General features: G+C 46.1%; 1 protein-coding gene across 1 annotated transcript in view; it reads left to right on the top strand.

Annotated features, from left to right (window-relative positions):
- The window catches only part of pasha (microprocessor complex subunit partner of drosha), a 47,748-nt gene that overhangs the window by 14,066 nt on the left and 8,653 nt on the right, over positions 1-25,029 (top strand). The window contains exons 5-15 of the mRNA XM_075686095.1: positions 161-230; positions 818-878; positions 7,991-8,072; positions 9,595-9,696; positions 9,809-9,907; positions 12,603-12,691; positions 13,938-14,038; positions 15,766-15,865; positions 17,340-17,396; positions 21,604-21,687; positions 24,833-24,943. Coding sequence (XP_075542210.1) covers positions 161-230; positions 818-878; positions 7,991-8,072; positions 9,595-9,696; positions 9,809-9,907; positions 12,603-12,691; positions 13,938-14,038; positions 15,766-15,865; positions 17,340-17,396; positions 21,604-21,687; positions 24,833-24,943 — 956 coding nt within the window. The remainder of the gene's footprint in view (positions 1-160; positions 231-817; positions 879-7,990; positions 8,073-9,594; positions 9,697-9,808; positions 9,908-12,602; positions 12,692-13,937; positions 14,039-15,765; positions 15,866-17,339; positions 17,397-21,603; positions 21,688-24,832; positions 24,944-25,029) is intronic.

Here is a 25,029-nt window from a genome sequence, read left to right on the forward strand (position 1 = left end):
CATTTCTCGGTGAAAATGTGCCCAACTTGGTTGTGTGTTCTATACTAGCAAATGGTTGCTAAACAAAAATAGCATTCTTCAGAAACGCCAATTAAAGCTTTGCCTGAACATATCTGCCCACTTTGCCTCTAGTAGTGAACCATTGTTGCTTCTGTTGCAGATGCCCTGGCATTTCGACAGTACTGTGAGGGAGTGTTTGACTTTCAAATCATTCAGCTGCGGAAGTTCAAGTGAGTTCCACGCATGCGCATTAGCACTGTCTGCCCACACTGTGTGCCTGCAAAGCTTTTGCTGTGTTTTTTTGTCTTTTGATTGCTTGTGGCATGCATGACTCAGTTGTCAAACTCGGAAGCTGAGCTAGTACAGTATCTCCGTGGAGAGAGGGAGTACAGACAGCTGTGGCTTGAGTTCTGGATGACAATTTAAGGCCTACTTTAGAAAAAGTGCGAAATATGAAATGGAATAGTGGAGTGAAACAGGTAAAATATTTCATAAAACATCTGCCACTGTTTGTGTGCTGTTTGTGTTTTACTTGCATTAGCCAGTTGAGTGGGATCACACTACCTCTCAGCGGTGGAAAGAAAAAAAAAATTGCTGCCCAGGGGGCACTGCTCATGGATGAGAATCGTGGAACTCCCATCAACCTTGTGAGCACCCACAACCATAGGATGAGATGAGATTCCATCAGTCCTCTCTGTTGTAAAATACACGTTGCAGCGTGCCATGTTCAAAAGTCGTGTCATAACTGTTTTGCATGCAGCTGTTTGCTTTCATCTCTCGTGCTTTTTTGTTTTGCCCACCCCTACCCCTCCCGCAGGACGTGGGCAGGTCGCCGTAAACACAAGAAGAAGCTGAAGCAGATGCAGCGACCCATGCTTGTAAGTAGCCTGGTGTGATTGCATACTTGCTGGCTCTTTCAAGGGCTAGACCACCTGCAGAGCGCAGGGTATGCTATAGAAGCGTACTAGTATAGGGTTGAAAGGGGACATGGGGATCAGATTGCGAAAATTGCAGGGAAAGAAGATTGATTTTGGAAAATCGTGTGTTTGGACATCCTTAGCGCTTAATCTACATTGTAACAGAACAATTAGGCTGAAAGCGCATTCTGAGTACTGGAAAATAAAAAGTCATTTTGTCTGCATGGACGGTGAGACGGGAGTTCAAAATTGCACGAGAACATTAAAGTCCGTGCAGCCATCTTTCGTATATCCTGCCCCCGAGGGCTGCCGTCTTGGTATCGTTTGAAAGCTGCTTCTTTATTTTTTTTTCTCATGCCGGCCCCATCCTTGAATGCCAAGCAAACGCACAACAAAGGAAACAGTCGAGGTCCCCCTTTCTCACGTGGCGGTTTCCAAGCTGACATTCTTTTCACGTGGTGGCCAGGGTGCACCGCCATTGGCCGAGTGGGCTGTTGCCCTTGCAATTTCCTCTTCCTTCTGTGCATCATTCCACGTGCAAGTGCTGTACCGTCTGCTAAATTGTCTCAGCACAGCACTTTACTTTCCTCATTGGGTGGCTATGATCATGTTAACGCGACTGAATAAACAACAATCGTTCAAAAAGAAGTATAGAACAGTTCATCGCTTCCGTAGCCGAAAATGGAACTTTACAAACCCCTGAAAAGACAAGAAAAGGCTGTCTGTAGCCACTTCTGATAGTACCTTTGCTGTGTGTGATCGCCTCGAGACCGACGATCCAAATCCTGTGCCGTGTGGTTCACGCAGCGAAACTTAGCACAAAGCGCTTGCCCACTGCCACCAATCGTGTTTCATCATCATCATCATCAGCCTGGTTAAGCCCACTGCAGGGCAAAGGCCTCTCCCACACTTCGCCAACTACCCCGGTCATGTACTAATTGTGGCCATGTTGTCCCTGCAAACTTCTTAATCTCATCCGCCCACCTAAATATCTGCCGCCCTCTGCTACGCTTCCCTTCCCTTGGAATCCATTCCGTAACTCTTAATGACCATCGGTTATCTTCCCTCCTCATTACGTGTCCTGCACATGCCCCCCATTTCTTTTTCTTCATTTCAACTAAGATGTCATTAACTCGCGTTTGTTCCATCACCCAATCTGCACTCGTATTATCCCTTAACGTTACACCTATCATTCTTCTTTCCATAGTTCGTTGCGTCGTCCTCAATTTAAGTAGAACTCTTTTCGTAAGCTGCCAGGTTTCTGCCCCGTACGTGAGTACTGGTAAGACACAGCTGGTATACACTTTTCTCTTGAGGGATAATGGGAACCTGCTGTTCATGATCTGAGAATGCCGGCCAAACGCAACCCAGCCCATTCTTATTCTTCTGATTATTTCAGTCTCATGATCCGGATCCGCAGTCACCACCTGTCCTAAGTAGATGTCTTCCCTTACCACTTCCCATGCCTCACTACCTATCGTAAACTGCTGTTCTCTTCCGAGACTGTAAAACATTACTTTAGTTTTCTGTAGATTAATTTTTAGACCCACCCTTCGGCTTTGCCTCTCCAGGTCAGTGAGCATGCATTGTAGTTGGTCCCCTGAGTTACTAAGCAAGGCAATATCATCAGCGAATCGCAAGTTACTAAGGTATTCTCCATTAACATTTATCCCCAATTCTTCCCAATCCAGGTCTCTGAATACCTCCTGTAAACACGCAGTAATAGCATTGGAGAGATCGTATCTCCCTGCCTGACGCCTTTCTTTATTGGGATTTTGTTGCTTTCTTTATGGAGGACTACGGTGGCTGTGGAGCTGCTATAGATATCTTTCAGTATTTTTACATACGGCTCGTCTACACCCTGATTCCGCAATGTCTCCATGACTGCTGAGGTTTCGACTGAATCAAACGCTTTCTCGTAATCAATGAAAGCTATATACCGTATTTACACGATTGTAAGTCGACCCCTTTTTTAAAATTTGAAAGTCTGAAGTTGGGGGGTCGACTTACAATCGAAACCAAAACATGGCCCCGCCAAAAAAAGCCATACCAACGAGAGCTACAACGTAGTTACAATTTTATGTTTGCTCTATGGCCCTACCCGTATCTTTTCGCTATCCCGCGTGTTTGTTCGCTTTTCGGAAGGGTTTTCCAACATTTTTGAGAGTCTTACAGTGCATGCAACACTCATGGGGGGGGGGGTGTCGATAGTTGATAAAAGCGCCGCTGTTCCCATTTGCGGCGGCACCCTCAGAACGGCGGCGCTTGCGGGGAGTATCGGTAGTTCATGGAAGAGCAGACACCGCTCGCGGGTTTCTCTTTCTCTGTTTAAAGGCATTGGTATTGGTTTGACGCGTTCCACTTGACTGCCGGTTACGTGCTACTTCTACGCTTCCCCAGTCGTCATGAGTGCTGCAGGCCCACTAATCTTTCGGCACTCGTTCACAGCAGCGTTCAAGAGGGCTGCCACCCTTTACGCCGAAGAAACAAATCACTGCGCAGCGGGCCGCAATTTCGATATTTCTAAACGGGTGGTGCGAGAGTGGTGACTGCAGCGAAGCGAAATTTTCACCTGTGTGAAGGCAAGTGAGAAATTTCCCACGTGCCGAAGTATGGACGCTTTCCGGAGCTGTAGGCTAAGCTTGCGGCGTACGTCGCTGAAATGCGTGATCGGTCCCTGCCAGTGAAGTGCGACGTGATCATGAAATAAGCTCGGACCTCCGCCTTAATTTTAAGGTTCTGCTCCGCCGTGAGTACAACGAGTGGCTGGCGGCAGAAGACTGCGAAATTACGCCAACCGGACCTGTCAAAAGAGCCTCCCTGACGGCTGCGTGTGGTTGGGTGCATTTGGCGTGGGCTGCTGTTCTGCAAGATGTCCGGTGCGGTCGTTTGCCAAATTTGAAATTTCGCTGGACCACGACGCGCTGTGGGACCGCAGCAATGATGACGATGGCAGCACTAGTGAAGACGAGTAGTCCAATGACTATGTCAGCTACTAATAAATTTTCGTTATCGAATGCGCCCTCGGTTTCTTTTTTTTTTTTTTTTTTTCCGGTCAAGCGATATGGGGGGGTCGACTTACATTCGAGTCGACTTACAATCGTGTAAATACGGTATAAGGGTTGGTTATATTCCGCACATTTTTATATCATCTGATTGATAGTGTGAATATGGTCTATTGTTGAGTAGCCTTTACGGAATCCTGCCTGGTCCTTTGGTTGAGAGAAGTCTAAGGTGTTCCTGATTCTATTTGCAATTACCTTAGTAAATACTTTGTAAGTAACGGACAGTAAGCTGATCGGTCTATAATTTTTCAAGTCTTTGGCGTCCCCTTTCTTATGGATTAGGATTATGTTAGCGTTTTTCCAAGATTCCGGTACGCTCGAGGTCACGAGGCATTGCGTATACAGGGTGGCCAGTTTCTCTAAAACAACTTGCCCACCATCCTTCAACAAAGCTGCTGTTTGATGTGGCAACGATCGTGTTTGCCACATTCAAAGTTTCGTTTTGCCAAGGTCACATGCGCACGTCAGCGACGCAGATGGTTTGAATGCTGTTTCCTGGGCTTCACATGACAGCACTCTGGGCAAAATGCTGCCTACGACCACCAATTATGTTTGCCACATTCAAAGTTTCTTTTTGCCGCGGTCCCAGGATCGCGCCAGCGAGTTGCAAGGTGATAGTGCTGTTTGTACTCGGTTCACTATGTGTGCTCTTGATAAAGTGCTTTGCGCTGGTGCTAGTCAGACTACTGACTATCATTCGCGGCTCAATATTCATTCACCAGGAGTTGCTGGCCGTGCACTTTGGCGAAGTGCACGTTCTCGTGAAGACTTCGGATGCTGTTTCGCGTATCACTTGCGTGGTGGAAGATGCACCATCTACGAGCGCCAATCGCGCCGTTAAGTTGCATTTGGAAATGAAATTTCATTTGCTAGATGCGTCTCGCGAACGTGCCGAGGTGGTCCACGCATCGCTGAGTTCCGTGTTAGCTACCGATAGGAAAATGCAGCTGACCAGCAAGAGTCTAACTTTGCCTGCTGCAGAGCTGGCTGATCAGTTTCTCGTCGTTCAAATCGCAGCACTGAATACACTGCTAAGGAACGCCACCTGCCAAAGCTGCCCTAAGGCCTGGAATCGGTGTGCAGGCCAGGCAACAGACTTGGTTTCCCTGTAAAGGTGATGTTGACGAGCTCCACAAGTGGCACTGTTGAAAACGAGTGGTCTTCACCGCTCGTAGAAAACATCCGAACATTTTGAGCAAATCTGAGATCAGTGCAAGGGTTCAAAAGTGCTGACAGATTTTTCATCAATAATGAACATATCACAATTGGGGGCTGCACCACAAGACTTATCAGGGTCATCTGAAGAAACCACTTCGGCCTGCTGCAGAAGCAGCTGCAGCAAGTGGGTTTAAGGGTGCTGTGGATGCTGTGCACGGTGCATATGAACAAATATAGCTAGGGTTAATTAAAAATGTCACTGTTGTGTATGATGCCACGTGGATGACACGTGGTCACATATCTCATGTTGGCGGGGGAACTGTTATAGAGTTTTATATGGCCTTGGTACTGGAATCCATTATTCTATTAGTCCAATGAAATGGGTGTGTCTTAGGGCCTAAGGAAGGTGACCTAGGTCATCTGAAGAAACCACTTCGGCCTGCTGCAGAAGCAGCCGCAGCAAGTGGGTTTAAGGGTGCTGTGGATGCTGTGCACAGTGCATATGAAGGAATATAGCTAGGGTTCATTAAAAATGTGACTGTTGTGTATGATGCCACGTGGATGACACGTGGTCACATATCTCATGTTGGCGGGGGAACTGTTATAGAGTTTTATACGGCCTTGGTACTGGAATCCATTATTCTATCAGTCCGATGAAATGGGTGCGTCTTGGGGCCTAAGGAAGGTGGTGGGGGCTACAGCCAATGGATGCAGGCATATGAGTGTCAAAAGAATATGGGTGTGTAAATGCAAGCAGAATAGGGGTTGAAGCAGCACTACAACTCATTGGGTGCTCTCTTGCCAACAATGACCTTCATTATACAAACATAGTATGCTATGGTGACAGTCGCATATTCTTGGCATCAGCCATGTGCAAAAAAGAATGCGATCTGCTGTTTATGCACTTGTGACCAGAAGCAAGGACAGCGAGCCTCTTGGTGGCAAAGGAGGCCTAACACAGGACCTCATCAAAAAGCTGACCGCCGGTTATGGCTTGGCTCTCAAAAGCATTGCAAGGTTGACAAAATGCATGGAGTCGTCATGGCTGTGTTTTGTCATGTGACATCGACAAATGACCGGCCCCACCATGAACTTTGCCAGGCTGGTTCCACAAGCTGGTACAAGCACCAAACAGCAAGCGTAGTCACTCGTTGCAGCTGGGACAGTAGTCAGAGAGGCCATCTGTAAGTTTAATTCTGGAAGCATCCATGCCTTCAGCGTGTTCTGTTCTTCCCTTGGCATCCTTACTGGAGGACTCTCGCTTCAATGGGCCGCAGAAAAAGATGCCAAACTAAAAAAGAAAGCAGTAAGATTGCATGAGAAAAGAAAAAACCGGAAGAGAAAAAAGTTATGCCTAGGAAAGGACACCGAGAACTACCACCCTGGTGCTTTCTAAGGTACAGAGAACGCATGCAAAGCTTAGGCGTCCTTTCTCAAAAAAAAAAATTTTTTTTATTGCTATCTGTCTTGCTCATGGCACTGATATCTTGGCAACCACTTGGGTTATTTTTAATCCGTTTGTGTTGTTACATTCCCTGAAGAATGCTGTGCTCTGTGACACACTTATTTTTGTCTCGGTGTCATTTGTGAATGTATTATGCAGCCTTTCATGTATATATATATATGTCATTCTTGGTTATTCAGTATAGGTAAAAACAAATGTGAACTACACGTCATCACACAAAAATTGGGAAGTACAAGCATTTCGCGAGATGTAGCGTACGTCTGAGAATGCATAATGAGATCAGACACATTTCCAGCATACTTTACAAGCTCTCCACATTATCCACGAGATTAGTGAAAGAAAAGTGTTGTAGCATGGAAAGTATTTGTGTCGGGGAAGTGATACTTTGCCTAGTTCGTACTATAGCAAAAACAAATGTGTGCCAACTTTCATGCAGTCACAAATACCTCATTAAAAGGACCCCATTAAAATCCCCCATATAATGGACACTAAAATCACTTCAGTAATGTGGGATATTCTATCAAGATAGTGGCTTCACTGACTTAGCGGAAAAGGGCTCATTACTAGCCCATAAAGCGAAGTTCGAAGATTCTCATATTGAATTATGCGCACGAACTGCAGCACCAATTTCAACTATCTTCACATTGACAGGCTGCTTTCGTGCAAAGTAAGTCTTTAATTTCTGTGCCTCTTCTGGCTTACCAACTGTCCACGCGCACTAAGAGCGATGGTTTCAGAGTTACAAAAGGGTTATTTTTTAATTTGCTATTCCTAGTGATCCTTTAAACGTGTACAGCTAGGGAAAAAATGAAAACGAAATCAAACCAAGTTACGTCACATAACCACACAAAAATCACTGACTTCCGGCTGATCGTTATTGGAAATTTTAACTTCATTTATCTAGATGGATGAAGAACAGTAGTGGCTCTGAAAAGGTTAAATTCAGCCTCTGCCTAGTAGTGAAATTTTTTCAATCTTGTTACTAACTTATTACTCATGAGAGGCGACCTGTCAAGTGGCTTAGCGGCTATGGTGTTTCGCTGCTAAGCATAAGGTTACAGGATCAAATTTCAGCCGCAACAACTGCATTTCGATGAGGGAAATGCAAAAACACCCCCGTACCATGTATTGGGGGCACGTTAAAGATCCCCTGACAGTCAAAATTAATCTGGAGTCTCCCACTGTGGTGTGCCCCATAATCAAATTGTGGTAGTATTAGCATGTAAAACCCCAGAATTCAATTCAATTCTCATGAGAGGTGTTCAACTTTACTCTCCATCGTTCAGTTTTAATTTGTTCACAACTGTGCAAGGTGTGCCCATGATTTGACAGTTTGCAAACCTTTTCCTCTTCCTTTCATTAAATTAATTTTCTTTCTCTCTTAGCCGGAGAGTACAAAGCTCATCATGTGCTCACTGCCGCCAACTACAGATACAAGCCAGATCACCAGTGGGCACTCCAAGAGAGGTGAGCAGTTGAACTTTTCTTTTGTTCGAATGGGCAGCTTTGCACATTCACGGAATTGGTTGCAGAATTGGTTTCACAAAATTAAATGTGCGGGATTCAATGCAGTATCATTTGTAGCGAAGCAAGTTTTTGTTTGCATGTGCCACAAAATGCATATTCTGGTAACAAAAATGTCAGGCACAGTCACCGACTCATTTTTCAGATGCCCGACTTTTTGGACTTGTGTGTGATTCCTGCATCACTGCCACCTACCCCTAGCACTAATATTGACATGCGTACTTGTTTGTCTTTTTCGGGTGACCGCTCTGCACCATCTAATGAATGTTGTTCTCTACGCGGGACGCGCCCGCACATATCAGAAGTTTCCCGAATGTTATCAATGGTTCTTTCTGCTGTCTCTTGTCACTGAACCTTCTGTAACCTGATTTCATGAATCGAATGATGTAGAACTTTCTGGAAGACACGCGGGCATCAGCAATTACTCCGGAACCTTCGATGACTGATGTATAAAAGCCGACACACTTGATCCGCTGATCAGACTTCACCAACTTCACACAATCACCAACTGTGTTCGCCGCTATCGTTGTTTTTTGAGGGCACAGGTTGACCCAATAAAACGCTAATTTCGTCATTCACAGTTTTGCTGCCTTCTTCACCATCACTACCACATGACAATATATAGCAGCAATAACTGAAATTTCAGACGCCGCACACTGTTTCGGGCATGAACTGCTTGTGCAATGCTGTAAACCTGGCAGGCATGGACAAAGTCGCCATCATGTCAACCGGCACGATACTGGAACTTCTGTTGTCAGCGCCCAACAGAGCAGCCTAAGCAGTGCAGTCAGTGGAGTGGCTAGTGACAAAATATCGCGGGAAGCCCGCCGCCAATATGTTCGTACTCGTAGGCCTTAGCATCGATGCAAGCCTGAGATCAGACGCATGGGCAGACTGGTAGCCGTAGTAGTGGCTAGCGTTTGGTTTTGGCTAGCGGCTTGGCAGGACCGCAGTTCGAAAGCCAACATACCGATTCTGCGTGATAACACTGATCACACAGTTGAATATTTGCAACATTGCAAAGCATGTGTGTGTAATGTGCTATTGTTCCCCTGCCTCGCATCACCACAACAAGATCTCGACGGGTCATCAAAATTTGCAGGAGACCCTCTTTTTTTGCCCGTCAGAGGCACTCCACTTGCATTTTTTTCGCATAGGCCTGATAGCAATGTCTTCGTCTTAGTCTTCCTTCAATATCTACATGTACACTTAAATATCAATTATGAAGGTATTTCTTGTGTCCAATGTGATTTCTTTATTATGAGGGTCCAACTGCAATAACTTACTATGTTCTTGCACCAAGGCATCACGCACCTTACTTTGTCTCGTGTGTAATCTTCTATGGGAGTGAGTGATGACTGAATATACACTGACATGTTTACAATTGCAGTAATTACAATTGTTTACTTGCAGTAGCAGTGTCCTTTTTAAGCTTACCTGTGGTTGTTTTGTTTTGTTGGCTCAGAATTCATCATGAACCCAAGTGGAAAGTCGAACGTGTGCATTCTTCACGAATATGTGCAACACGCCATGAGGACGCAGCCCCAGTACACATTCAAGGAACTCGGTATGTGCGCCTTTTGCAACTCCTCATGACTTCCCCTCGCCAGTTGAGCTTCTGCCCAGCTTAGCAACAACACGAGTGGACAGTGATCGAATGCTTTGTTTCGTGATTGCAGAAAGCTCAAGCATGCCGTACGGCGCCACTGTGGTCATCAATGGCATCGAGTATGGCTCTGGCTTTGGAAGCAGTAAAAAGCAAGCCAAGTCGGAAGCAGGTGTGTGCCAGCCACTTCTTGGTGGCATCATGCTTTTTCTTTCCTCCTTCTCTTTATTGTCCTTTCCTCTCCGGAGCACTAACATATTTCTGAAGCTGTGGAAATTTTCTTCAAGCTTCTCGCACATGGAAGGTGACATCTTCAGATGGTCACTGTTATCCTCTGAATCCGAGCAGACAGAGGCGATCTGGGTAGACGTGGGAGGTGTCTTGCTCCAACTGAACAGCCGGCTGCTTTTCTCAGCAGTGAGGGAGGGAAGAAAGCGAAACCTGAGAGGGGACTTCCAGTAATGCAATGCAGCCAGCTCTATTGCTGCCTGCGTACAGTCACGATTCAGGCAACCGAAAAGTCAAGGCAGAAAGCACAAACATTAACAATGAATGAGCAGGGTCAGGGGACCGGAAACCAACCAGATTTCTCAGCTGCTCTGACGATGATACTGGAAGCACCTCTCAGCAGCGTGATCTGGAGTCGGGCGATCAGAGATGACCATCTGGGCATAGCCAGAGCGCCAATTTTGAACCATCAAGAATGCTCGAAACGACTGTCCAAAGATGTCATTAGCAAGCATGGAAGCTGGGAAACAACGATCTGGTTTGAAACACTGCAAAATGAATGAAAGACACTGAAAGATGTGCACAGGACAAGCGCTTCTCATTGTTTCATCCTATCTGCACTGTTCACTTCACCACTTGTGAAGTACCGTCCTAATTTGATGCTGAAGTTTTCCTCAAAATCCTGGACCTGGCGTCATCAACATTACCGTAATGTGGTGACATTGAGCTGAGTTGGCATTATGTAGGAATAAGACTAGGTACAATGACATTGGTTATGCAGTAACAAACAATATAGCTGAGGGCATTTCTTCTTACTGCATTCATGAGTGGCTTTGTTTCTCTTCTTTCTTTCTTTCTTTTTTGTAGTTTGGAGGGCTTGTGCTACAGTCGAACCCAGCTATATCGTACTTGCAACAAAACGCCTACCAGTTCGATATAGGGCATAATTCGATATAAGCCTGCTAAAGAATTAGACATCATAAAAGCACACACCATTTATAAAATTGCTTTATTGATGAAACTAACTTAGTTTCGCATGAAATAGTTCTGTATTTTCTTCTGCTTGGGCAGTTCCGCTGCCTGCAACGCATGCACTTCCCCACATGGTCAAAAGGAGCCGGAGCAGCTGAGGCCGCAACCTTCCGCATTCGTGCAGAAGCACCGGACTAGTGCGAGTGCACCAACTACTTTGAAGGACGTGGGCAACGGACCGTCGTTGCTTTCCTAATTGGGCCCACTTTCACTTGAGCTCGGTACGATGTCGGCAATGTAGTCTTCGTTTTCGGGCTCTCCCATGGTCGCGACACCATCATCTGCACTCACAAACTCTTCGACCATTTATTCGTCAAAGGCCTCTGGAAATTCTGACAGTTTGCTCCAAACTTCGGCAATGCCGGCAACGGCTTCGTCACACTCATCAGAATTTGCAGTGATCACCAGGCAAGCAGAAGCCAGCACGTCTGAAACAATTTCGGATTAACCACTTGTACATGGCTGTGCATACACGTTGGGTGCCACAGGCACCGGATCGCGAGTTTGTCCACTTTAGCCCTAATCTCTCCCTTATTCTGCAAGATCATGCTGAGAGTGTTCCTCAGAATCTTGCACGCCGTGAGGACATCTGACTTCTCACCACATTTGACCCAATTTATGATTTCGAGCTTCACGGCGAAAGGCGAATTCTGCCGCTTCATCACGGCCACACTGCAGATGGTCCACAAAGCGCAAACACAATGAACCAGAGAAGCAGTGAGACAACTCGCACTTGCATCATCTTGCACGACGAGGGCACAAGCACCTCTGAATGGCTGTCTTAACAAGCGCTGTGGGCGGGCCAGGATAACTTTTTTTTTGCGGGGAGGGGGGGGGGGGGAGGTGTCGACGACTCGCCCGACGCAGTGCAGTTAGGCGAGGTCACAGTAGGGAGAATGGAGCCGCACCACCGGGTTTCTCCGCCGCCGCAAGGGAAAGCCAACTTCTGGGGGCACTTTTGTACGGCTTGTTGTTCGATATATCGGGAGTTGCTGCTATGTTTGTTCGATGTAAGCCTAATATTTGCTATATATACTCATTGTAACTGTACCGTGTTCCAAAATTGTTCGATATACAGAATAATTCAATGCAAATGGGTTCAAGATAGGATCGACTGTATATTCAGTGATTCAAAAATGAACAGCAGAGTGCATAGTTCTTGTGCAGTAATGAACAATATAGCGGAGTGCATTTCTTCTGACTGCACTCATATGTGGCTGTCTTTCTCTTCTGTTTTTCTTTTCTTTTAATAGTTTGGACAGCTTGTGCTGTATTCAATGATTCAAATATGAACAGCAGAGTGCGTGGTTCTTGCACAGCCCTGCAAAAAGGAAAAGGCGTAAATCCGTACAACTAATTTTGATGTGTCAGGGACTCACCACTCATAGTATGTCACAGGTAGTCGTGTACATCTCCGCAGCCTTTTCTTTTTACTTGGCTGTGCAAAAACATTGCACTTCACCGTTCGCATTTTAACGACTGCACTTGTAGTACATTCATTTAGCTAAAAGAAATTACAAGGTAATAATTTCAGATCTGTACTTCTTTGATGAGCACCCTTTCAGTGTTTGATCAGTTGTCCTCCTCTGACTGCATTTTCATTCCAGCCAAAGCAACACTGGAAATCCTCATTCCGCAAATGAAGGACACAAACATGAAGAGTGAGAAGAGCGAGGACTTCTTCCAGGACGTTGCCGTAAGTTTTGTGGTCTCCGTTTACACTTTACTCTGTGTACTCATTTTTGTAAACACTGCTTTAATAAGGTGAAGCGGCAGTGAACTTGTATGAAAGGCCTTGCTGGCTTGCATGTGTGTAGGTGGAGGAGGCGGGATGTGAGACACACTTGAGCAACACCTAGTTAATGAGAATGATTTCATTATGCACGCCATAGCAAGCTGCAAAATTATAGTTTATGTGGATTGCTGCTGCATTGGCATGCTACATTACGGGCCTTGGCTAACTTTTGCTGTTGGCCGTACACCCTAGTTTTGCAAGTTATGTTTTACTCTCTAAGGACCCACAAAAAGCATATCCAAGCTAGCACAGCTTGTCGCTGCCACAATGTACAGTCAAGTTTTGCACCAGTGTTTTTCATTATTGCATCAGTGATGATGGTGCCAAATTATGTTTGTGCTGTGTCCGGGTGTCTAGCGACCTGGAAGACCTTGAAACCCTGGAAAAGTCGGGGAAATTTTAAGGGCCTGGAAAAGTCATGGGATTGTCAGGGAATTTCTTGTTTTACCAAGGACAGTCATGGGAAATGTTCAAGGAAATTGAAGTTGCAAATTATGAACATTAGAATAATATATCTTTTTAACCCAAAAAGTCACTATTCGAGGAATATCCATAACCAGTTAGAGACATTCAAACAGCTGATGCTGCTAATTTGTGCACTGAAATGAATTCCTGCTTATTTCAACCAGGAAACCAAAATTGCCGAAGAGAGTGACTGTTTATGCCTTATCGTCGGGCGAGCATGAAGCTATAGCATCCTTGTGAAAGCCGCTATCTCGTATAGCTTCATGCTCACCCTACTCAACTTCGCTGCACATGCTTGCCTGTCCATGAGCATTATTTTATGCGATGAACCCTGCTCCAGTCAGGTTTGTACCCCATAGAGCCGAACAGCAATGTTGAAAAAAATCTGCACACCTGAGAAAGCATATATGTGCTAGGTAGCTTTAGTGGAGTGGAGTCGTGCATTGCTTTGTTGGGAGTCAGTACCACACAGACGTGTGTGTTTTTTCAATGAACGTCGGTAATTAGTTTAGCAATCAACACTGTTTATCTAGCGTGGATGTTTTTTTATTACATAAATATTCACCTGTGTTAATAACATCTCAAGGTAAGCCTGCTTTGCTGGTTTTGACTCATTTGATAACTGTGCTTTTGTAATGTGAGGTGACAAGTAGTAATAGCTTGTCTTTTTGCCTCCTTGCAGTTCTTTGATGAAATCAAAGTGGAAGATCCCCGTGTAAACGACCTCTGTGCCAAGACTGGGCAGCTTTCTCCTTACCAGATTCTTCTGGAGTGCCTCAAAAGGTAGCCATACATCTTTGTCTCTTTTCATTAGTATTTTTTAAAGCAAGCATTTAAGGCAGAGTGCGACGAGCGCCGGTAGCTTCGTGGGTGCTGTGTGCCGCTGCTTAGTTAAAAACTGAAGCGAGAGGCAGCCTGAAGGTCACTTCGCTCACTGCTGCTTCCACGCCTCCTCACTCCAGCGTTCTGACAGCACAAGTGTGTGGTCATCGAGTGAGATATGTTCATGTTTGCATGTGCACGCGTGACACCATGCCTAACTTAGTTGGCAACCCAGTGTTTACAATATTGTATGGCTGATAAATTTACTATCCTTACTTTGTATAGCTGTCTACTAATTTGCTATTGGAATCTATACTTCGCCTTTCTGGTGAAACTGCAACGTTTTATTTCTTTTACATAAGAAAATGTTGCCGATCTGTCGACAAGGCTCCTGTGAACATGCGAGCCAAATATTATTGTACTGCATGCTGCCAGAAATTTACCTGGCAAATTTATGATCTCATGTCAAGAATAGCGAAAAATCGTTTGCTCTCTCCTCCGCAGTGCCGTCATGCAGCCGCGTCACAAGCGGCCGAGTCCCCCAACAGTTACCGTATTTACTCGCATAATGATCGCACTTTTTGTCGAAGAAATTAACGCAAATTCAGTGGTGCGATCATTACGTGGGTTAAATTTCCTGCGAAAAGAAAACATGTTTTTTCATCCCACGTTTGCTGCGGGATGACAACAGGTCAACAGACAGACGGCTTCTGCTGTAACAGTGTGAGACACCAAAACAAAAATGGCAGCCGGCAGGGCAAGCCGAACGCGCCGAATGAGATTTTTTTCTTCTAGTGAGTGCATTACGTGCATTGAAACAGTTTCTTCCGTATCAGTAATGAATAATCGTTAATATCGGCAAGTTTGTTGAAATAACGTAGCCATGTCTGCTTTGAGGTGACAGAAATGGAGATGGGCACGCTTAGCTGCCAGTGACATATAAACACATGGTGGCCATGCTGCAGAAACTGTGGCATTTGTCTTCACTGCTAACCTAATACGGCACGTTTCCGCTAAGGGTGGGCGAATAGCTGTGTTACAAGCGTCGGCAGGCATATTAATAGGGTTCACTTCTAACGTATCAGTGTAAACGTGGCTACTATTGTTGCCGCTTGCGATTTGTTGCGTGCCCGTGAGTGCAGACAAGAAAAATCGAAAGGTACCTTTTTTGTTGTTGTTGTTGACCACAACCATTATAAAGCCTACAAATAATAAAGCCAAGGCAAGTTTGGTTGTAGCTTTCTTTTCTTTTTCTTTTTTTTTTTCATGGAAGTGCAGAAAGTGATGAAAGGAATGAAATGGGGCATCTGCTTAAGAATGTTTGGTGTGTGCAGACCGCTTGGTATGTCTTGGAAGAGTTATTCGCGTAGCATTCGACAGCATTCGACAGATGGTGAGTGCGATCATCATTAGCTAGATTTGGCAGACAACATATTGCTGCGGCCAGTTCGGGGTGCGATCATTACGTGAGTGCAATCATTATGCAAGTAAATACGGTATTGGCTTATTGGCTCTGAAAGGCTTAAAACATGAACGCAGAATTTATGCACCTGTTAGTCTTCGGAAAAGGCACATTCCTGCGTCTGTTTCTACCTTTATTATCTTTCTTTTTCTTTATTTTTGTATGTTTAGCAACTGAACGCTATTTAGAAATGTCTCATCACCTCACAAACTTATTTTTCATGCAGGAACTACGGCATGGGGGACACAGAAATCAAGCAGGAGATGAAAAACATGAAGCATCAGCGAAATGAGTTCATCATGTCAGTCGGCAAACACACAGCTAGCGTAAGCACTGTCATCATGTGGCATGGCTTGAATTTTATTTGTGGAGTACTCACTCCACCTTTGTTCTGAGAAAATCCTAGTTTTTGGCACGAGCTAGCAAAAATTCAGCGCACATGCCGTAAACGAGAACCAATCTGCCTCTGCGAAGGGAACCCAGTCAGGATTTATTTCATGACAGTGTTAAAAGAAAGGCCCTTCACCAGACTCCCTCGGAAATTTTTGTTATGTGCTGGATGTCTTAAAGTGCCATTTTGGGAGCATTCTGCCACAAGAATTCGTAAGAAGAGTTTAGTAAGAATTCGTAAGAAGAGTTTAGTGTTGGACAAGACATAATTGAATGAATTGCATTGTTTCATTTAATTACATCTCAGCTAACACTAAACTCTGATCCTGACACTAATTCAAGATGCTAAGAACACCTTGGAGAAAATAGTATTTTTTGTGCCCTTATTAATAGATTAGGTATAAAAATTCAGTAATTTTCAAATTATCAACTTTATGACCACAATGTCAGTGCAAGGTTCGTAGAGCACATTTGAAAACATTACATTCAGTTTGCGACGTGCTGTCTTTTGCATAGCTCTTTTTTCCACATTTAAAGAAAAGGCTGCTACATTGCACAAGCAGCAAGCCAGCTGGGCCTTTATAAAGGGGTTACGAGCTTTATTTAGAGGGTTGGCGAAAACCAAAGTGCTCTGCAAAAGTTAGTGCGTTGCAAAAAACTGAAGTGGATCCTTTCATATATGCTCTTCGAACCTTGTACCGACGTTGTGGCTATAAAGTTTTCATCAGTACTAATTATTACTCTAATAATAAAAATGCACAAACTACTGGAGGCATCTCCAGGAGGTCACTAGACAGTTTTAGTTTAGCGTACGCTATAATATAGCGGGTCGTCACTGCATATGTGCAAAAGGCTAAACGACCCATAGCGTATAGCGTACACATACTATTTCTCAGATTTAGCGTCTTTGCCTGGTTTGCAGAGTTTGCACGAGACATGACGGCAGTCCCGGCTGCCTGCTTTGAATTGAATTTTGCGTTGCTTTTGTAAAACGCACTTCTTCGTGGCAAATGACTGTGTAAACGGCTTTCGCTTAGTCTCAGGCCGCTTCGACGACGGAGTATTATGGATAACCTTGTGGTGTTTTCGAGATCGCTTCTCATTTTGAATGAGTCGAAGCCTAACGAAAGAAACATTCAAGATGTCGGCGCCACCTATTGCCACAGTCGGGAGATAGCCGCAACTACGGCATATGGCCTCTGAGATCTGAAGATCTCGCAGGCCAACTAAAACTGTAAAAAACTTGCGCTGCTTAGCGTACCCTGTACTATAGCGTATAGCGTATGCTATAGTTGCATACACTAAACTAAATCTGTCTACTAACAACATGCAGTTAGCTTTATCTGCACAGAGGTCTTGGCCGTTCTCAATAATTTTATGCATTGTCTCCTTGCACTTTCTTCCCATTAGGTCATTTGTAGAAACAAGAAAGATGGGAAACAAAGGGCATCACAAGCAATTCTTCAGGTGAGTCGTGCATCATGCGAGAAAGATGAAAGACTTCTCGAATGAATTCTTTGATCACTCATTAGGTGCATTCGCATCAACGACTCGCAGAAGTCGCACGACCAAGTTGGTAGCAAAATGAAAGTCACGAATAGTCGCATTTATCGACAGGTGACGCTTTCAGGTCCCTTGCTTGCAGCCCGATTTTTCAGCTCAGTGAACGCAGTCACAAAGCCGCAGATTGGGAGGAGCAGGACATTGTAATATGCTAGCATCATTTTAAATAGAAAGTAATAGTGCAAGCAGGTTCAAACAGCACCAGCCACGAGACATTTCAAGGTGATGACGGACAGGTCGTGCTTGCTGGTGTTGTTGGGCGCCGTTTCTTGGTCAGCACTTGTACTAGCTCATGTGACCCCTGGCAATTGCCGGTGAAAGTACTTCCTGGAGCGACAACCACACGGAACACATTTACGCCATATTTTCAGCAGAGAGTCGCTGCCCCACCAGCGTGCAACGTTTTGCACCATACAGTAACTGCGCTGTTTCCATAAGCAAAATTCGCAACAGTGGGGGCTTCAGCTTTCACCAGTGAACACACACAGAACACTTTGGGACAGGTTTACAACATTGTTGTCACGCAGCATAGAATAGATGTCCCAACGTTGGCCAACTTTAATGCCAAAATGCATTGGAAATACATTGCATGTGGTTGCATATTGAAAGTTCAGTTGTGAAGATTGCGGATTTCAAGGCACTACCCAAAGAATCAGTTTTGATTTTTTCTTAGATTGAGGCAGGCGCGAGTTATACCAAGTTATACCAATTTCTCATACAGTCAAACCTTGGCTTTGATCACCAGGCTAAACCCTCCTGTTGCTACAATTCACCACCGCCACCACAACCTCAATATAACGAGCCTTGATTTAACGAAATTTGCAATTTAAAGAGCCATTTTCATTTCCCAATCTTAGTTGCATTGAAAACTGTCTATTTTTTCCGATTCAGCGAAGTAACTTTGTGACGCAGTTTCGATTTAACAAAGTTTTCGGCCATTTCAATCATGTACTTGGAGCCTGTATGGCTAGTAAATCTAGCATAAAACTATGTCAGCCGAGGCAAAAGTTATTTCAAGCGTTCTGCATGAAAAGTTTGAGCGGCAAAACCGCTGCCAAAGCACCTACGCCTAGGCGCGGTTGGCAAAAAACACCGCTGCGCCATTTGTCACAGTGGTAAACAAATCAGGAAAAACACTAGAGCCGGTGAGTGATGATTCCTTCTGCACAAGAGGGATGCGGAGGGAGTGAACGCGCAGGAACGTGGTGAAGCACGTGCTGGTTGGGGGGGGGGCAGGAACGCGTACCTATCTGCCTTCTCCCCTGTGCATACGTATGCGCGTGGGCCACGTGCCTTATGGATCTTGGAGGCAATCTTTCCATAGCAAGCCAAATTGGATGGTGCCTCTATTTTGTTGTTCCCGCGCATCTAGTTTTGGCGGTCACGTAATCTCAAGTTTCTGAGACACGGTGCAAAGCGCTAGCTTGCGTTGTGACTGCGAGTTCGTGGTCACCGAGTGAGATTGTTGATGTCTGCCTCAGTGCTTGCAACACCGACTTGCACATAATACTTGCACGTGCCGCCAGGCAGATGTACTACACTGTGATCTTCATCAGTCGACCAAGCTGCGTCCTTGCGTGAAGTTTCGTCAGCTCGTCGCGGTTCTTTTGCGCCTCTGCTGCCGTCTGCGTCTGTCCTGCAATGATGGATATCGATTAACATTTGGGCATCGAGTTAGGTTCATTTCTTGGAAAATGTTTTCATATCAAGAAGCCTGTTGATTTTAACTAGATATCACAAGTTCGGGTAGTCAACTAGCATTTTTAGGTTGAAGTACCCAAACAGTTGGGGAATGTGTGGTTACGAAGGAAATCCCCCGATTTGTGGAACTGAGGTGAGTGGCTTGTGTACCACGATGTCCCTCCCGCCCGCACAGGTCTGAGTGTGTGGCACTGCCCGACTAAGCATTGGATGATGGGATGACAATGATGGCTCACCTTCCCTGCCCCCCCCCCCCCCCCCCTTCCCCGAGTCTTGCTCTCCTTCGATTTCTGTTTTCCACGACTGAAACCGGAGCTTAAGGACAAAATTTTAAGAGGCAGAGGACTTAAAGAGGAAATAGACGAGAGCACTGAGCGCCATCAGTTCACACAAGAGTCCCCGTAAAGTTTTGAACAATGTATAGAGCACTGGGACAAGTGCGCCGAATCTGATTCGTTTTGGGCATTTTCGAATTAAAAAAAAAAAAATTACCGACGATTACGTTACTTCCTAATGCGAAATTTGAGCGCAGCAAATAAGCTGTTTCACCTTTTGGATAGATTGAGGCAAAGAAATCGAGCAACACATGTATGCGCTATCACATAATTTTTTTTTTATTTTTCACACGTATTCCTTTAACAAAGACTCCACTAACAGTTCTTGACAGTCATGAAGGATGCTTTGTGGTCGGAGAAATAGACTGATATATGTTCGACTTGGTAAACCAATGCTTGATTCTCAAAGACGAGATCTATACAAGTGCCTCGCGAGGTTGTCACAGCCGTGGGGGAAGCAGAGGCTAAGCGCCGCCGCCGAGAAGACCCTGCCGTTCGCGCCGCCGAAGCGGAGGCTCATCGCCGCCGTCGAGAGCAACCAGCAGTAAGCGAGGCTGAAGCAGAAGCTCATCGCCGCCGCCGAGAAGACCCTGCAGTTCGCGCCGCCGAAGCGGAGGCTCATCGCCGCCGTCGAGAGCAACCAGCAGTAAGCGAGGCTGAAGCAGAAGCTCATCGCCGCCGCCGAGAAGACCCTGCCGTTCGCGCCGCCGAAGTGGAGGCTCATCGCCGCCGTCGAGAGCAACCAGCAGTAAGCGAGGCTGAAGCAGAAGCTCATCGCCGCCGCCGAGAAGACCCTGCAGTTCGCGCCGCCGAAGCAGAGGCTCATCGCCGCCGTCGAGAGCAACCAGCAGTAAGCGGAAGCGGAGGGGGGCGGCGTGTACACCCAGCGGCAAACGATGGGGGCAGAAGCGCGCGCAGCAAGCGGACAACACGATAAAGGGAGGAGGGAAGAGATAGCAGCGACTGACTGATGCCGCTGACGGCGATAGTGAGTCAACCCCAGCTATCCGCCACACAAGAACAGGGGGAGGGGGGGACCCTTTCCTCCTCTTTCTGCATGGCGGCGACGGTGTTCTATGCAGTCACGTTATCTTGACTCTCTAGCGGCGTCAGCGGCATCCAGCGGTATCAGTCGGTCGCTGCTAGCGCTGGGGGGATGAAAGGGGGGCGGAGCTGGTTACGAGGCCGACGCCGACGACGACGACGACGCGAAACCCAGGAACGGACGCCAAAGAGCTGCGCTCTAAAAAAGTCATTTACTGTTGCCCCCCCCCCCCCCCCCCTATATGCTGCCTTGTGTGCATTGTAGGGCAGTTAGTGCATGTGTAGATGTACTACCGTAAAGACCCCTGTAAAATATGGACCTGAATATGACAAGATGACATCTGGGGACAGTAAAAATGGGGGCAGAAGAAAAGTTCTATATGACGCATAAAAGAGTCATGAAAATTTTCAAAAGAAAGGAACTACAGTAAGTATGAAAGGCAAGAAAAATGACACCACCAGAGCTGAAAGCACTCGGCGTAAACATATTATTTGATGACTGTTTGTACCTTAGTCATGCTCATTGGTTGCACTTTCGGAAGAGAGTCCCTTGTCAGAGATGCCCTCCTATAGAAACATCTTTGGTGCCATCGAGCGTGTTTCAAATCCTGCGCGCTGTCCTCATGAATACCAAACATCTGAGACCCTGCGGCACAGTCGCACATGCTTTCAGCGGCTAAGGTAACTTTTCCTTTAAGAGCACCTAAATATCGCTTCCCTGGTCCCAACTTGGCAAGTTGTGCTGATTGTGACAAGGTGGATGTCACCATGGTCAAAATGACGCGGTAGTGTCTCGTCTCATTAGTAAACCTAATGATGATATTGGCTATGAAAGGACCTGTACCACAGATTTGTGCTGAAAATTGTTTGCTTTCGCACACAATATGGGGTTAAACTTTAACGGGTCAGAATAAAAACCTCGTATTATATATAGTTATTTACGGTACTTGGTGAGAAACCTTATGCAATGTTGTACATTCTATACATTTCTTGTACATCTCTCACTGCTGCTTCTTTGACTCTTCAACCAGGGCTTGCATCCTCACATCTCTTCATGGGGCTCACTACTCAGGCTTTATGGGAAGGGCTCGTGCAAGACGCTCAAGGAGAAGAAGGTGAGTCTGTTCACTTTGCGCCAACCTCGGCAACTCAGTGGCTGTGGCGTTCTGCTGCCCGGTGCGAGGTCGCGGGTGCGATACCCAGCTTCGGCGGCCACATTTCTGTGGGGGTGAAGTACAAGAACGCTCTTGCACTTTGCTTCATGCATACGTTAGGAAACCCCAGGTGGTGAAAATTAATTCAGAGCCCTTCACTGCAGCATCCCTCATAATCCACTTTGCAGTATCAGGATGTTAAACCCCGCTCTGTAGCACAACTACAGATTGCCTGGCAGTAAATTCAGACTCCTCAAAACGCAAGTTTGAGTTGAAATTTCTGGGCAAGGTAGTGTGTTTTTGTTGTGAACAGACCGATGAGCAAAGCGAACTTATAGCTGTCATAGGCTCACTCGCCTAATTGATTGTTCATTCGTCGGCGTCCGGTGGTTACCGTCGCAGCAGTCAAAGTGCTTTGCGAATAGTTCATAAAGAAATAAAGAAAATCTTCAGTGCCTCACGAGGGGTTGGACTCCGGGGCAACAGATTTCCAGTCCATAGGTTGTGAAGGTAAAGGGAATAGTGTACGCCTATAGCTATGGTCCAGCACAAATTACGGTAACCCCTCGTTATAATGAAATCGCTTTATTCAAAATTTCTTCCAGTCCCGACTCAAACGCATCCGTGCAGTGCACGAAGCGTTTAACCCGGTTAGAGAAGTGGCGAGCGTAGGCATCGCCGCCACCGAGCAGTGGCGACCCTCTTGCACGTGCAGCATCAAATTAATAGTACCACTGATGAATTAGTCTCACGCTGGCATAGAACAGGCCACAAAGGTACCAAACCCACGACCGATGACCACCTAGTAACGGGTACCAAGGGAGTGCCGCATGCTCCCAGCTGTTTACTGCGGAGCGAACGAAAGCCGTCAAATTCCATGGTGCTGCACACCTGAACCATTATTCACAGTCGCAGTCTAATCGCCAGTGTCCCTTGTGATAGAATCCGCACAAAAAGTAAAGTTTTCCTGACACCTTGTGATGCCAGAAAACTGTGGTTCTCTTGGACGCCAACAAGTGGCCAGAAGACCACGGGCAGACCATGGGGCGCTCTCGATGAGCAAAGTTTCACTGCTCGATAGAGCACTTCTGGCGCTGAAACATGCCAGAAAGCACAAAAGAACTGTCTCTCCGATTATAAGGGCCATGTTCGATGCAAGGAGCTACATTAACAAATCTGGAAGACAACTTTGAGGAAGCCAGTCTAGAAATTTGTTTGCTGCTCGCCATAATCAGCCTGCATCACAATAAAACACCACTTCTAGCCTCGTTTCGCTTTTGACGGTGCAAATCGGCAGATAGCTTTTGGACAACACGAAAAATTTCTAGTGTCGCCAGCGGCGAGTCAGCCTTTCAACATGGCGAGTCAGTGCAAGCTGGTGTTGCCCCGGTGATTTTCTCAAGCCAGTCATGCTCAGTTCACGTCATCCAACTTTAAACAAACAGTCTAAATGCGTGGTAGGGTCATTTAATTTTGTTCCTAGACATTTGTCGATGACACTGACACAATGGTGCGCGAACACCGACACTCAAACCGTAGAATTAGCGCAGCGTCGTCAATAACGGTGCGCCGAAAAACACTTGTTTTGCAAACTTCACAGCTGTACACCTTGGGAAAAAAATTGCCCAATGATCATGCAAAGCCCCTACTGCAACACCGTTCAGTTTTCACATTCGTGCTGCATACCCACAACGAGCGGCTAATAATTTTTTGAACACAACAAGCACAACCGCAGACTCGAGCCACGGCGTTTGCAGCCCTTTCCAGCATGATACTCTTGTAGTCTTCCATGACCTCCACACCCCTCCTATAAAAGCAGCCACTGCCTTCCCTTTCTCATTTGCTCTCCAGTCTGCAAACCATTTGGATGCCAGTCACTTCTCTCACTTGCCTTCATGTCAACTCCTCGCCTCCCACTTTTGCGCCGATATCACATGCATTTGGATCCATGCTGCAGGCCGTGCGATTGTGTGTTATTCGGAGTGCTTCGTTAGGTGTGCCTGCTTTTGTGGTCGACAGCGATAAATGGCTCCGTCAGTCACTGGGCGAAAGTGTCTGACTTTGGAACAGAAAGATGACCAGCCCGACAATGACCGGACTTGCAGCGATCTGTACGGGGCTGTTCATAAAATTGCTGGCCAAGATGTAGAAGGTGACTTTGAGACATTCGCGTTGGCTGATGCTGCTGCTCTTTGGTTGCCCCAGCGACGGATCTGGGTATACTATTTGACACAGTTTGTGGCCTCAACAAGGACGAAGAGCCATGTGAAGTGCCAACTATGGTGCAGACGCGGGAGTACCTACGCCTGCTGCGACATAAGGTTGAATGCATGGGCGGCGACCACGGCCTCGCGCAATGCTTTGTCAAATTAAAGCGGGGGTTGCTCGTGCCCAGTAAGAACTTGAAACAGCCAAAGCTCACTGCCTTTTTTTGCACCTGAATAAAGTTTTGCTTCGTTGAATACTTTGTATTTTGACTTCCTCGCAGTTGTGGTGCAATTAAGGCTCGACTGCTTTAGCTTTTCTCGAGTGGTCGCTTATATTGAATTAGCGCTTATAAAAAATTTTTTCGTCATCCCTTTGATTTCGTTATAACGAGGGATTACTGTATGAACAAGGCGACTATGGTACATGGATGAGTAAATTGGTGTAATGGGCAATCCGAAAGCCATATGTACTGGCTGCATGAGGTATTTGAGAACACGACTTCAAATCGCCATAGACAATAGCACAGAAACCCAGTACACGCATGGGATTGTTCGTTCTTTCTTTCCATCTTTCTTTCTCCAAGTCTAAGCTATACAATTCTTTTAAGAACGCAGGTGCAGCTCCTCTGGCCTACATCATTTCAGCTGACTAACCTGCTAGCTTTTTAATTCGCGTGCCCTAAAGGCCCTTTACAGGCATTACATAGAGGGTTGAAAAAAAAAAAGAACAGCAATGAATGAACGTTGTACATAGCACCGCTAGTAAAGAGGGCTACGCATATAATACCACCAATGGTGAATGTAATAGCACTGAAATTGTCAATTAATAAATCGGAAAAGTTAACTGCCCCAGCCCTGCTTGCAGCAGCACTGTACAAATTGGAGCTGTCGCCGTGCAGGAGGAAGAGCAGCGCATCACAGAATTGCAGAGCAAAGCCAGTGCCAACAGGCCCAACCTGTGCATCCTCAATAAGCTCAAGGAAGAGATGGCGAAGCTGAAGGAGCGGCGGGTGAGTGGGCTTGCACGTATATCTCGTGGTATCACAGGTGCCTAGGCAGTCTACGTTGATAGCGTTGCAACTAGAGTTGCCAGTGT

This window comes from Dermacentor variabilis, chromosome 3 (assembly GCF_050947875.1).
Source record: "Dermacentor variabilis isolate Ectoservices chromosome 3, ASM5094787v1, whole genome shotgun sequence".
NCBI classification, from domain to species: Eukaryota; Metazoa; Arthropoda; class Arachnida; order Ixodida; family Ixodidae; genus Dermacentor; species Dermacentor variabilis.